Source organism: Podarcis erhardii, assembly GCF_964252035.2.
Source record: "Podarcis erhardii genome assembly, chromosome: 16".
Taxonomy (NCBI): domain Eukaryota; kingdom Metazoa; phylum Chordata; class Lepidosauria; order Squamata; family Lacertidae; genus Podarcis; species Podarcis erhardii.
The window spans coordinates 2,854,074-2,868,962 of NC_138514.1; the positions used below are offsets into that span (position 1 = coordinate 2,854,074).

Genomic DNA, 14,889 nt, shown 5'->3' on the forward strand with positions numbered 1-14,889 from the left:
ATCCTCAAGGGATGAGTGCCCCTTTAATGGAGAGGCCTGGTCCTTTCACAGAAGGGTGCTGTAATTTGTCCCTCCCTCTGCACAACTTCACACATGTCCAAGACAGAAACATATACACAAAGAGGATTAAGAGATCATTGCTGATGAAAACAGCCATACTCTTCATGTCACAGAAGCAGCTTGCTAGCCTAACATCCTACTGGGGCATGCGTTTCACACTGCTACCGTACTGCACAGAAGGAACAGCTGTCTTTGTACCATGTTCCTCGCTGAACAGATTGTTTCCTTTACCGTCCCTGCTGCTTCACCTTCAGGCATCAAAGCCTCCTTAATGAGAACACCTGGAGCGCTAAGAGAGAGGGCGGCTTGCCTGTGCCCCAGGATGGGCACAGTTGGGACCCCATTCCCACACTATATGTGTCAAAGAAATATCCTGCAGTAAAAATAGTGCTTCAACTCAGCAATAGCAGAGGTAAACATAGATTCGTGTGGTACCACCAGGCAGCTCTTGTGTGTACAGCCTTCCATGTGGGTGAGAAGCATACCTAGCCATTTCTGTAGAAGAATATGGGGACCAAATCTCCAGAAGACTCTCTTTTGTCACTGAGCAAAAGTAAGATGGGAGAGACGAAATGTGACCCTGTGGTTAGAAATGAGGAATGAAATTGACTGGGTTCTGTTCCCAACTGCCCAGATTTATGCTTGATGGAAGTCCAGGCCCTGGCATAGGCCAGGTAGCAGGGCAGATCGGTAAGTCTGTGTAGTCAGTTTTCCCAGACATCAAATTCTGTTGTTAGAGCAAATAGTTTATTGCATTCTGCTGATAATCACAGTTAGAGTGTTCTTTTCCCCTCCCCCTTTCACTATATCACAAGAAGGAATTATCTAGGAATTCTCCTCTGACAGAGTTGTTTTTTATAATCATTTTTAACTACAAAGTACTATTCTAATAAATATTAAAATGAGAACAGCAAAGGTTTGCAGATTTACTGCCATTCTCACCCTTATTCCCCGTCACTGGGTAAGAAGCAAAACAGAATTTGAGGACACAATTTGTCCTCTCTTTACACTTTTATTCTACCTACTGATTTTTAAAACAACAGTGCATTATTTACTGGATCTCTGCCTAGTTACCTGATACTCTTCAGTATATGCAGGATAATGTGATAAATTTATTTCTAATTCACTGCATTATCTTTTGAATATTTTAATGACTCATTGAATGGAATAAAAAAAGCTATTTCAAATGAACAATTATGCTGCATTAGAGTAAAGGCTGATTATATTTAAACACTGCTTGCATGGATAACGGGACATATCGACCTCCCGCCTTTAAGAGCTAATTTGGCTCTTATCTCTAAATAATTTTACACTGCAAATTACCATGAACACCTAAAGGGCTTTAAAAACAGTCATCAAAAGATATTATTCCACTTTGTAGCAACATTTTTAAAATATATACATTATTTTGGAGTTAAAGCACCCTCTTTCTGACAATTCAAGAAACAGTGTCGTCAGTGATGATAAGCAATGAATGGTGAATTGTGTAACAGAAGGTGTTCAACAGATTAGGCTGCTAAAATTTACAACATGATGGGTGAAAGTTCTGGCTGAAACCCTAAAGCAAGACTGAATTCACCATGAAGAGGCTTGGGGAAGTGCCAGAGAAGGGCAGGGCAAAAAATGTCATGAACAAGTGGATGCTACTGAGCCAAGTCTTATCTTTCTCATTAGGGTTTCACCTCACCTCTATTTTCTATATGACAGGTTGGGAACCTGTGGCCCTTCAGATGTTGTTGGACTCCGGTCATCTCTGACCACTGGCCAAACTCACTGGGGCTGATGAGAGTTGGAGTCCAACAACACATGGAGGCTCACATGTTTCCCCATCCAGAAAATATATACGGCAATGGCAGAATGGCAGAATTTAAGAGTGATCTCCTTCTTCAGACATACACAGGTCTCCTGTTTACATGATGTCCGTTATCATAATCTGCTCCCTGTAGCAACTGCTTTTCTCTGTGTGGAAGAACCTATGGCAATGGGAACTTCCCAATTCTGAGGGCATAACTGCATACTCAATTATTTGCAGCAGTGTTAGAGAATTTGTTTTTACAGGCTGTTTGTGATAGATTTCCATTGGAATCGCAGTGTCTGGAGAGGGGGGATTTAACCCTTTCATCCCCAGCTGCAAGCCTGATGAAAATCCATCTCCCCACTGCAATTAGCAATAGAATAACATTGGTAAAGTAGAATTGCTAATTGCAGCAAGGGGTTTTTTCATCAGGATTGCAGCTGGAAAGGGTTAAACCTCCATACACACTGAGGTCCTGAGGAAATCACTTCCCCGCTCGCCTATGACTATGTCTTCAAAATCGAGGGACATAGCTGCGTGCCATAGTATTAATATAAAGTGCAGTTAGGCCCTCACACTGCTATGGCTATGAAAAAAAATAATCGACAAAATATTGCCAGATACATGAATGCATTAGACTGGGAAAGAAAGAGCAGATTTGGAGACATACACAAAAAAACCCCTCTGGTTTAGTAGAAAAACAGTTACACTGATTCCACTCAGACATAGCTCAGTGATTTGATTTTTAAAATCTGGCTCCCAGAAGATCCCAATAATCACAGATGGAAAGGCACAATTCAACACCATAAATTTATTGCATCTCGTACCAGTGTATATGGATGTAGGAGAATTCAATCAGAAAAGGAAACAGGAATGGAAATTGCATGTTCAAATGTTTGGGGTGTGGAACTTAAATCACACATGCAAATATGAGCAGTATCATTTTTAAATGTATTACTATTATTATTCTAATTTATTACCTGCCCTTCAGCCAAAGGTCCCAGGGTGGGTTACAATTTTAAAAATTAAGTCTACAAACATTATGTATATAACTATGTTGTTTTCTGCATTGTTTTTGAAGTTTCCATTCAACTGAAATGCACAAAAATCATTATATAATCAAATGCATAATTCGGCCACAGCAGATAGTGAGGTGAACAAGGTAGGGTTTAGCAGAAGCCAAGCTGTAGTAGGATTCCAACAAACATAGAACGGGGTGGAAATCACTGTTTCCTTACATCCCCACAAGTGTCAATCTCCCCCATCTCTCTGTTCATGATTTCCTAAAAATGTTATTACGATACAAATCTATGTCTTTCTTCCTCTCAGTTATAAGTGTTGTAGCTATGAAGAAAACAGAACTTCCACTGCACTGCTATCTGAAACTGCACCATGTCATTTGAGCACACATCCTTTCCAGAGAATTGTGTTGGATTTCAGACTTTCTTTCTTGCCTTAAAAGTTACTTTTAATTACAATAATTAGTAACACTAGAAAGATCTGCACACAGAAGGAAGAAAGCTAGCTCCAGCTTTTTGTGATTAATAAATTAATAAATATTAAAATTAATGAGAGACTTTCAAGACCTCATTGTTCAGGAATGTGTAAGGATTCCTGTGAAAGAATTTGTATGGGAGTAAAATTGTACACAAGCTGCTACAATTATTCTGAATGCTTTATTTCTTCAGCCAATTATGAAAATCATGGAAAGTATTAATATCCAATTTTAATTTGCTCAATATTCCCATTAACAATAAAAAGTCTAATTAAGGTATCTGTACAAAAAGCCCTTGGCAGTAATTTCAGAGAAGAATAGAGAACAACTAGATATTTCTTTTTAAATACAGGTTGCAAATTAATTGATATCTTAATTAGGCTTTAGTACCAAGACTATTAGATCGAATCAGAGCTGAAAACATCTAAACTTTTCAACAAATTACAAAATACAAGAAGGCGTGAAGAAGCTGCTTTCCTAGATGGCTTTATCTGAAGCGGGTAAGTCAGAGACAATGCAACATATTAGTGGAAATAAATAGTAATAGCTTTCCCTCTGCCCCCATCTATGATTCCCTGACATTTAAGAAACATTCCTGAATTAAAGTTCATACTACTCTAGTCTAGCACAGAACTATGATTACTAACATTTAAAAGCACGAAGGACTCCTCTCTACACAATCTCTTAATTCATTCAGCATTCATCCCGATTTGCTTGCACAAAGTTTATGCGTTGCATTATACATTATTTAATTTTTTCTAGTTTTAATAGCTTTTATCTGTTGTAAAATATCATGTTAAGCTGCTCTGAGACTTTTTTGGCACAAATTGACTAACAAATGCAAATAATAATAATAACAGTAATAATAATACACAGTAATTAGACAATAGCCAGTCTTTATTGAGCTTTTCTTCTGAGTTGTTTATGGGGCACTAATATAACAATGAGCACCAACCCTGCATTCATTTGCTTGTGGAGTATTACATAACTTCCCATTAGTCATTTGTTCATCCTAGACTTTTCCATTTATTTCCCCCATCTCTTTCCAAAGTCCATTTTTAAAGTGGAGTTGTTAAACTAGTGTGCTTAAAACCACTTTAACTACACAAACCTAAGGTTCCAATATGTACTTGAACCTCTCCTGATAAATGCTGGCAGTCTAGTGGCACATTAACTGAAATCCCTTGGCCACATCTTCTCAAAGTGAAAAGAACAGATATACTCCAATATTTCACAGAAGCAAACAGGGACACACTTGTAACTCACTTTTCTCATAGAGAGCATCTCTGATGAAGCTCCACTCCCACATTACAGAGAAAAATCTGTGCCAAATGCTATATTCATTTACTCTGCAATTATGTGCTTAACCTTCAAACCCCCCAAAGGTAAAGTTGTTTGGGGCACAGATATTCTGGAAAAAACATAATTCTCCTACAATCAATGTGAACTTCACCAGTATATGAAATGGCAGGTAGCATACAACTCAGCAACTTACTGTTTTGTTTTTTAATTTTACTGAGGACTCTAAGTATCAAGCAGAAATATAAACAAATAAAACTCTGGACAAAAGAAAAGGCCAAACAAACTAAAGTTGCCTCTGCACAAATGGAAGCTAAAAATTCTTAAATCAACTGGGACTTACAACCAAATTAAGACAAACAACTGGGAGGCGAAGGCAGTGGAGACGAAGACACAAAACTGGAAGGAAGAGACTGGCAGCAAATGGGGGGGGGAGATGGGGGGGGGGAGAAAAACATGATAAAAAAGACGCCTGCAAAAAAGACGCAGCAGCAAGAACAGAAAAGACAACACACAGATGGCTTCTTCTCTGCCTAAGGTCCCACTGAAACTACCAACTTCTAAGTTTGACCAAGAGCTTGATAAGCAAAACAGGCAATAGGTGGACTATTATTCTCTTCATTTGTTTTCAATATAACCATGTAAAGCATTTTCTGCTTCTGTGGGAAAGGAGGAGGGGGTTAGTGTTTATGTCCTCTAATTTCACCTGAGCTCATGAGCCATAGGTGAGCCACTCTCCGCCATAGGTGTAGAGATTATTCGGTTGGGAGGATTGTGGAGGGGGGAAGGTGGAGCTTGAATGTGGATTCCCTATAGGAATTCAGAGCATTTTTATTTTTTGTTGACAGAATATGATAACAACACTAAAATTAATATGATGCATAACAGATCTGCTGCCTTGAATATGTTGCATGATTTAAAATTAACCTATAATGCTACACTTAACTGCAATGAATCCATTTATTCTTGGCTGTGTGGCTTTGCAGGTGGGCCCCGGACCTCCATTGTGAACTGGCATATGGCAGGCTGGATCACCCTCCTGCACCAATTTGGCCAATGGCGGCAGGAATTGGAGGGCATTCCCCTGGGCATGGGACCAACTGCCTAATAATGATGATGATGATGATGATGATGATGCCAGGGTATATTGAAGGCCTGCCCAGCCTTTCAGCCTCTCCTTTTGTCATGCCAGTTCACCCAACCTAACTCCCGCAGTTTAGGGTTATTTTGGATGGTACGACCTTGCTATGGACAATGCTGGTCGCCATATTTCAGGACTGGTTAGGAATTTTTCCCATCTGGCAAATTGGCATCAGCCATTTGGCTTTTCACCTACCTCATAGCAATCATCACAACTTTGTAAGGTGGATAGGCATTGGGTAAGCTTAGATCTTGGTTGGAGCAGAGGTTGTAGCCTCCACCTGCCCCTCCATGGGTAAGGGTATCCTGTTAAAAGGATTCAGGATGAGTGACTCCTGTCCAATGCCCTGAGGTGGGCAAGGGCCATACCACTCCTCCTACGGGGACCATTTGAGGGATGCCCCAATTTGACGTAGGTCATAGAGTGTCCTTTACCCTTTACCCTTAGTAGCACTGGAAGCAGACGGGCTGGAATGATATATGCTGTTGCTTACCCCAATACCTATGGCCAAACCTTCACATCTGTAACCAATAAAGTTGTAGCCTTATTTAATCCCAAAACATTATTCTGTGTCATAGCTGTCAACTTTTCCCGTTTCTTGTGAGGAATCCTATTTGGAATAAGGGAATTTCCCTTTAAAAAAGGGAAACATTGACAGCTATGTTCTCTGTGTTGTCTAGTTATTTGAGCTTTAAAGCGAGATAACCCAGAGCTTGCTTTTTTCTTTCTTTTTCTTTTACAAGAGATGCATACCAAACAATGGAAAAACAATACTGATACGAAATCCTTCCTTCCAAGTGAAAGGAGAAATTGGGACACTTCACAAGGTACTTCCAAAAGTAGGGGGTCAGCAACCTGGATTTCTCTCAAACTTGATTTTCAGTTAAAAAATATACTGACCCTAAAGATTTATCATCCTAAAAGGTCTGTTAGATAACTGCTAGCTGACATTATGCTCTATTTATGGATCTAATACTCAACAAGAACAATTTCTGGATGAAACCTTTCCATTACTGCATTCATTTAAACAAGGTGATGATAGGTGGTGACTTAAATCTTGTACTTAATTATTATTTTGATAAATGCAGAACGTTTCACCTATCACTAAACCCATGCAAACTGCCTCCTTTTAGAACATCCCTCTACAACATACAGTCGTACCTTGGAAGTTGAACGGAATCCATTCTGGAAGTCCATTCGACTTCTAAAACATCTGAAAACCAAAGCTCCTGCAACCACAGAAGCCCCGTCAGATGTTTGGCTTCCAAAAACAGTTCGCAAACCAGAACAGTCACTTCTGGGATTACAGTGTTCAGGAGTGAAAACGTTCAAGAACTAAGCTGTTTGAAAATCAAGGTACGACTGAATTACATAAACACAATTACTTTGATGACTGGTGCATAGCCAATCCAGAACTAAGGAACTATACATGTATGTCACAAGGTCAAAAATTATGCCAGATTGGATCATTTATTAATCACAGAAGGCCTTATCTCTCAGGTTCACAATGTGGACAATGGGCTTCTTAATATCTTGGACCATGCCCCTGTTATCACATGAATACAATGGGGAGTACACAAACCTAAACCTTTCTATTGGAAATTAGACCCTTGGATATTAATTTTTATTTTTTTACTAAAGAGAAACTCCTTAAGGAGACTTATGGATTTTTTCAGATTAATGATATGGGAGAAGAGACAACTACTGTGGTTTGGGACAAGTTTAAAGCTGTGATGCGTAGCATACTTATAAGTGAAAAGAAAGGAGAATTTAAAAAGAGAAATAGAAGGTAAATGCCAATCTAATTCAGGAAATACAAGATCTTAAAAATGAACATAAATGGACACAAAGAGTGTACAGAAGACTTAAGAAAAAGAGCAGAACTAAGATTTCTAGAAGTCCTACAGATACTTAATTCACTTCAGAAGATAAAGCGATATTATAATGAATATTCTGCCTAGCAAACAAGTATGCATAAATCAAACAAAATGAGTTATATATTGTGTTAAAATGCAAAAAGGTAAAAAAAATCCAAAGACAAAAAAAATTCTGGAGGATTAAAAAAAAATTATACAAAACTTTATTAATCTGAACCACTGGACACAACATTCCTAGAAAAAAAACTTGGAATCATTAGATCTTTTACTCTAGCAGTAATCCAAAATGGGATTAAAAATATACTCCACAAAGCACCTGGTCCTGACAGATTAATTAGCCTTTTTAATTATTATTATTATTATTAATCAAAACAAATCTCGCCTGGAATAGTTTTTCTGCATGGATAGAGGGCAAGTTTCTGAAACTTGACATACCTGAATTAACACAGTTACACCAAAACCACAGAAAGCATACTGGCCATATACTGGCAAGATATCTGGATTCTCTGTAACCTTACCAAATCTAAGTTGATGTGTATACACACCCCACCAAAGCTACAACCGCACTGCCACATTGGCTTGAAACTCAACCATGAAGAACCATATCCGATAGGTATGCAAAATACACACAAATCTAAAGTGTTTCTCTATTTTCATACAAATCCCAGACAACAAGCATTGCTTACAGAGAGCTGTGTAAGAGTCTCAAATAGGGTTGGTTTTTTTGAGCTCAAAGGTAATTTGTAGTCCTTGGGCTAGATCACAGAGCACAGATAAGGGATGTTCCCACGCCTTTGGAGGAAGAGGACCATTCACTTCCTGAGATGGTTCATGAAAACTTTAAAGAATCTCCTTGGCTGGACTGAGCAAAAGCTGAAGAAGAGTGATTTTACATATCACCATCTCCCCTTCATCCCGCCCATGAGACCAATAGTGGCCCCAGCCCCACCGACACTAACTTGTACAGTGGACGCTCGGGTTGCGAACGTGATCTGTGTGGGATGCACGTTTGCAACCCGCAGTAGTCACAACTCACATCTGCGCACGTGGGGGTTGCAATTCGGCACTTCTGCGCATGCGCAAAGCACGATTTAGCACTTCTGTGCATGTGTGACTGCCAAAACCCGGAAGTAACCCATTGCAGTACTTCTGGGTTTCAGCAGTCCATAACCTGAAAAAACGCAACCTGAAGCGGCGTCTGCAACCCGAGGTATGACTTTAGTGGTGGCCATGATATCTTTACAGGGCCATCTGTCTGTAGACAGACCTCTCCTCCAAAATAGTTGCTAATTAGTTAACTACTGTTCTTTTAATCACTGTTAACCACTGAGTAAGATGAGATAACAATGATGGAGGAAAGAGCCGGGTATATCTGAACTTGGCAGTGTTTCCAAAGCAGTGTTTCCATGCATCCTCATGAATAATGTAATAACATAAACACACATGCTACTCACGCTGATTCCAACGACAACCCAATGTCTCCAGAAACGGTATTCTGGATTCGCTCTGCTAGGGGCATCTGGATCTACCATGATGAGAACATACTTCTTCTCCTGTAAAAAATATGAATATTATGTATTTAAAGTATTTCAGCCTGCTCTTCACTACAAAAAGCAGAGAAAGAAAGAAGAAAAACTGTTTGTACGTGTTTCATCTGGTGTAATGATGCTAACCGAAAGGTCGGGCATCATTGTGGGATGGCGACAACGCCTCCCCTGGATCTGGTAGACATGCTTGAGGTGAGGGGTTTTCCCGGCCTTGGGTGATCCCTTTTGGGCTTCACTCAAGCCCAGGAAATGGATCACAGCAGACGCCTACATGGCCAATGGCAGGTGGGCTGTGGCTCCAGCGCCAGCCCCAGTCCTGGGGCGGATGAGACTGAGCCAGCAAGCTTAATTTGTTGGATTAAAGAAGGTAGATTTCCAGGGGGGCACTGAGGTTTCCCCCTCCCCCAATAAAATGGGGCGGTAGGCCAAATAAGTTTGGAGACCTCTGGCCTAGATCCTCGGGGGGAGGGGGCAGCCTCAATGCTCTCTAAATCTGTTTCCACAACAGACTAGTTCCTAAGCTTCTCACTGGTCACACACAGTGATTGATTGTAAAAGATGAGCAGAATAATTTCATAACAAAATCTAGAGGATTAGCCAACAGCCTTTTGCGGCAAAAAACTACTAAGAGTCTTAAAGACTAACCAGTTTATGACGGCATAAGCTTCATGGACTTAGCTTTGTTCTTGCATAATATCCAACTGGTCTGTCATTAGGCAGTGATATCGCATCTGTCTCTGAAACTTTAACAATCTAATCTAAAGATTTAACACATGAAACTAAAAAACATTTTATGCTTAAACTGGTTTGCAAGGAGGGCATCCAGTTTCAAATGTGTGAATTCTAAGCTAACTCAATGACTGGTGTTTTTTTATCTTAGAAACTCAGGGCTGGGGGTTAAATGTGGACCTGGAGAGAGTGTGGATCACTACAGGAGCGGGAAAGGAGATCAGAAGAACAAAGGAATACTCATCTTTTTCGGGGGGGGGGGGGAGCTAATCACACCTTGGGCTGGGGTAATTCAGTTAGAAGAACAATGCAGTAAATGCATGTGCCCCGGTGCATTAAATTAGCAGCTTCCCAACAGTAAATCTGATGTAAAGGAAGGGGGAATGTAATTAGTAATTTGTCTTCAGACAAGTCATTTATTAGCTCCTTCCCCTATCTGCAGGATGGAGATAATAATATTGGCCTAAATTGCAGGATTATTGTAAACATTATTTACATAAAAATGTGAAACATTTTTGAGCATTCTAAAGCACTATATAAATGCTAAATATAACTCTATTATATTCTTAGCAGAAAGCTGTGGCAGAAGTGTTTGTGTTCGAATACATGGATATAACATAAAGCACAGCTGTATAATTTGGGGTGAGTTGCTCAGCAAAGCCTGTAAAGCACTTTACATAAGCAGATATTTCCTGGATACCTGATTCCACCTCCCCATCCCACTAGGACCCACTCCAGGGTTCTCCAGCTCCAACTCTCTGAGCTCCTCCCATTCCTTCTCAAAATCTGACCACTCCATGACACCTCCATGTTGCTCATGACATACCAGTACCTACAAACACAGGAATTTGCTTTATGCTGACTCAAAACATTGGTCCATCCAGCTCAGTCCTGTCTGTCGCTGAATGGCTGGGGCTTTCCAGGGTTTCTGACTGGGGTCTCTCTCAACCATGCTTGGATATGGGGGCTGAACCTTCTGTATGCAAAGCAGATGTTCTGCCACTGGGTCATGTCCCTTCCTGTCTTTTAGATTCCATTAGGAGCAACCTCTGATTCATTCACATCTTACAAAAAAAAAAAAAACCAAAAAAAAGCCCAAGCAAATCTGCTGCTCAGCGATTATATATATTATGTCAGCACAATCTTAAGAGTTAATTATTGTGATTGGGGGAGATATAAAATTCTTGGTTTACCATGTTTGTGCTCCGTTTATTGGCCTGTACTTCCTTCTCACATGCCTAATTCATTCATGCCTAATTTCTATCCTGCCAACCATGCTGAAATTTATAACACCACACCTTAAATATGAAAATATTTTGAAATGACCATGAGGCAGGAGATTACTGGGGGTGGGGTGGGGGAAAACCTACACTGAAGAGTGTGAAGGAATTTGATTTCTAACTTTAGGTGGGTTCTTGGTTTTGCTATTGTTGTGAATCTCTCACTTCTGCGTTGGTGCCCAGCTGGTGGGAACAGAACGTGTAGTCATGGGACTGTCATCGTGTGCTGTCCAGGTTAACATGTAGCATTTCTATTACTATTAACAGACTTTCTGCTCCTCACTCCATCTGTTCTTCTAAATAATTGCAGTTGTACAGACCATGTCTTCACTGCAGGCAGGCTCTAGGGAGAGGATAGTGCTTTTATGCACAAAAAAGTGTTAAAAAATAATAGCAAACACAAGAATAGAGCGCAAGTGAAGTTAACAGCAGGCTTGGATTTCAGTACAGATTGTGGTCCACGAAGGCAACAGTACACACAGCTTTGGGGTGGTCAGAGGAGACCCTTAAACAGGAAGAAGAGAAAGGTGGTAACCTTGTGACAATGCTGGGGTGCTTCGTCTCCATTTGGGTATCAAATTTGTCATTTATATGATGGCAAATTATATATTCCATGCCTGCATTAGATTTTTTTTTTTTAATGCCATAGGGGGAGTGGGACAAATAAATTTCAGGCTAGATAACACTTGCAGCTTGTAAGACAGAATTATATCCTTGCCATCACAGGGACATGATGCCCACTGCAGGTGCAGGGAGGACCACAAGAATGGACACAGGAAACTGGTTTTAGGTTGAATTAAGCCACAACGTTATTGATTACAGGAAAGAGTAGGTTTGGCTAAGGCACTGGGCATGTATCCTGCATCAGGTAGCCTGCCTGCTACCTGATAGAACCTGGTGCTGGGGAGTCGCCTTTGGGAGAGGTGTATTGCCTCGATGGTCCCCCTCCCCCATGGACTCCCAGACAGAGTTACTCCTCCTGGACCCTGCTAACAGGATACTCCTGCGACTAAGGATCCAGCCCAATGCCTTATCTGCCAATGTTGCGATGAGGTAGGCAAAAACCTGCAAGCCAGCCAGTTTGCTTGCAGGAGAAAATTCCTCCCTGTCCCCGAATATGGTGACCATGTAAACCAGAGCTTTCCAAATTGTGTGTCATGACATGTTAACGTGTTGGCTGCAGTGTGTAGGTGTGTCACATGAACACTCCCCACACTCCTTTCAGGGCTGGAAAGGGGTTACTAATATGAAAAGTTTGGAAAGCTATGGTGTAAACTATAGCAAGTTCCATAGGCAACATACCTGCTCCCCCACTGGGTGGACCCCTAAGCACTAGGTCGGTTGAAAATCCCATGACGATCAGCCAAGAGCAAACCTGAAAGCCAGCCTGCACCTGGCTGCCCCCTTAAATAGGCATGGAGTGGGCTGGAGACTGATTGGCTTGCAGGCACTGCCTGTCCTTACCTGGGAGCCCAATGCAGTCAGAGTTGGGTGGCACCAGGTGACCATCCCCTCCCCTGGCCACGTCAGAAGATGGCAGCCCTCCATGGCCACACCATGCACCAAAGAGTACCCACCCAGAACCCTAGGTCAGTAGGTATTGCTAAAGGGAAGGGAATCTTTAATTGGTCTTGCTGACCAGACAGTGCTGCAGACAGGATCTAACAGTACTGTCTTCACATTTGTATCTGGACCACCTACCACGGCTTGCAGAACTCTTTTGTTTTACAGGATCTGCTCTTCCAGGCCTCCAGTGTTGTCACCTGTACACTACTGCACTAGTCTGCAGAAGAAACTTCTCTACACTGGCCTTTACTTCTGAAATGTGTGTTTTCAGTGCCCCCACCACAATTTTTCTGACTATAATCTGTTTTAACTGTTTTGAATTCTGAATTCTAAATTGTAGTAACCCACCCTCACAGCTGCTGGTGAAGGGCAGGTAAAACAATTATTTATAACATACGCTCAGCATTCAGCTTACAGTTGGAATAGGTGAACCCAAACTTCCCTCTGTGGCCTGTTGTGGAAGGCAGTGACAGGTTTTATTAGGAGGCATAGCTCTTGAGCCACGCACACACAGCTTGCACGAGTGTCGTGAGCACATTCTGTGGTGTGCTCACACTGTGTGCACATGTTGCCACAGGATATTGAGGGAGCCCAGACCCTTCCTAGGTTTTGGGGGGGGGCAAGACCCCTCAGCACCCCTGTCTTGAGCTATAGGAAGCAATGGTCTGACAGCTCCCAAAAAACCAACCTACCTACCTTCCTTCCTTCCTTCCTTCCTTCCTTCCTTCCTTTCTTTCTTTCTTTCTTTCTTTCTTTCTTTCTTTCTTCCTTCCTTTCTTTCTTTCCAGCAAATGGCACTGGAACAAACTGGAGCCCCCTCCCCAATAATAAGTTTGTTTCTTGCAATCTAATATTTTAATCAGCTGCAATCAGTTCTATCTGAGTTCTACAACCTTCTTAGTCTGGAGACACATTTGGAAATCAAAGAAACTGTTGTGGACATCACAAAATATCTGTTTTACAGAATAAAAATTGGTGATGAGGTGGGAAGCTTTCTGAATATTCAGCTAAACATAGATAATGAGGGGCAAGTGTGTTGCAAAGAAGCTTCAGCACAGCTAAAAACCAGCACCTTAATGTGCAGTTCACAAAATATTCTACCTGAGTCACTGGGGGAGCTGGGAAAGTCTAAGATTAATCAGATAGGAACCAGGGTAGAGACTCCATTTGAAAATGAAACTCTCTTAGGAGTGGGTAGTTGACCTCTTATTTCTGCTTGAATGACAGATATTTTGGATGTTGAATCCTTTGCATAGTGAAGCAGAGCCAACCACTGTCCAGCCTTGATATTCTGTGTGCCTTAATCCCCCCATCTACAAAGGAGAAATAGCCACCTTACTGTGCTTCATTGCAATATTTGAAGGATTAATTAGTTAACGTCTGTAGAGTGCTTTGATGATGGAAGTGTTAAGCATCACATTTGAGCTACTAATTGCTTCTGGATGGGAGAAGCCGTGTATATAATTTGAGTTATTATTGTTAAAGGCACGAGCTGTTCAGATTACCCACAGGTTTGGAAACTTGCTCTGAGCAGGCAGGGACTTTTTCAGAACCACAGCCAGAGAGGCAAGCAGGGCAGAAGGAGAGGGATTAGTGTATGAAGACAGGCGACTTGAATAGATCCAGAGGAGATGGGGCAGTGCAGAAATTAAAGACTTATCCAAATGAAAGCAAATAGGGTGTTAAGTGACACACATGTAGAGCTCATGGTTTCCTAGGTAACAAGTGCACTAGGGAACTGCCATACATGCGCTATCTAATCAGCCTAGCACATATCCGCAGCAACTGAACAATACCAAATAAATGTGTCAGGGTCCAGGCTGGATCGACACTGGTTCCCAAGAAATTACTGCCTGCCCTAAAGTACAGTCTAAAAGGGAGTGGGGGCTGGACTAGATGAATTTGAAAAGAAAAGAAAAAGTTAGCCCCATATCCATCTCTGCATAACAGCAGCCCAGGACAAAGCTTTGCTGGTCTGGCTTTCATCACAGTGTTCCATTGCACCAGAAGCAGTTTAGTCCTGCTGGCCACATGAGCCGGAAAGCTGTGGACAAATGCCAGCTCCCTTGGCCTGAAAAGAGAGATGAGCGCTGCATCCCA

General features: G+C 41.4%; 1 protein-coding gene across 2 annotated transcripts in view; it reads right to left on the reverse strand.

Annotated features, from left to right (window-relative positions):
• The window catches only part of PEBP4 (phosphatidylethanolamine binding protein 4), a 248,633-nt gene that overhangs the window by 146,256 nt on the left and 87,488 nt on the right, over positions 1 to 14,889 (reverse strand). For both annotated transcript variants that reach the window (XM_081843972.1, XM_081843973.1), the window contains one exon: positions 9,122 to 9,220. In XM_081843972.1, coding sequence (XP_081700098.1) covers positions 9,122 to 9,220 — 99 coding nt within the window. The remainder of the gene's footprint in view (positions 1 to 9,121; positions 9,221 to 14,889) is intronic.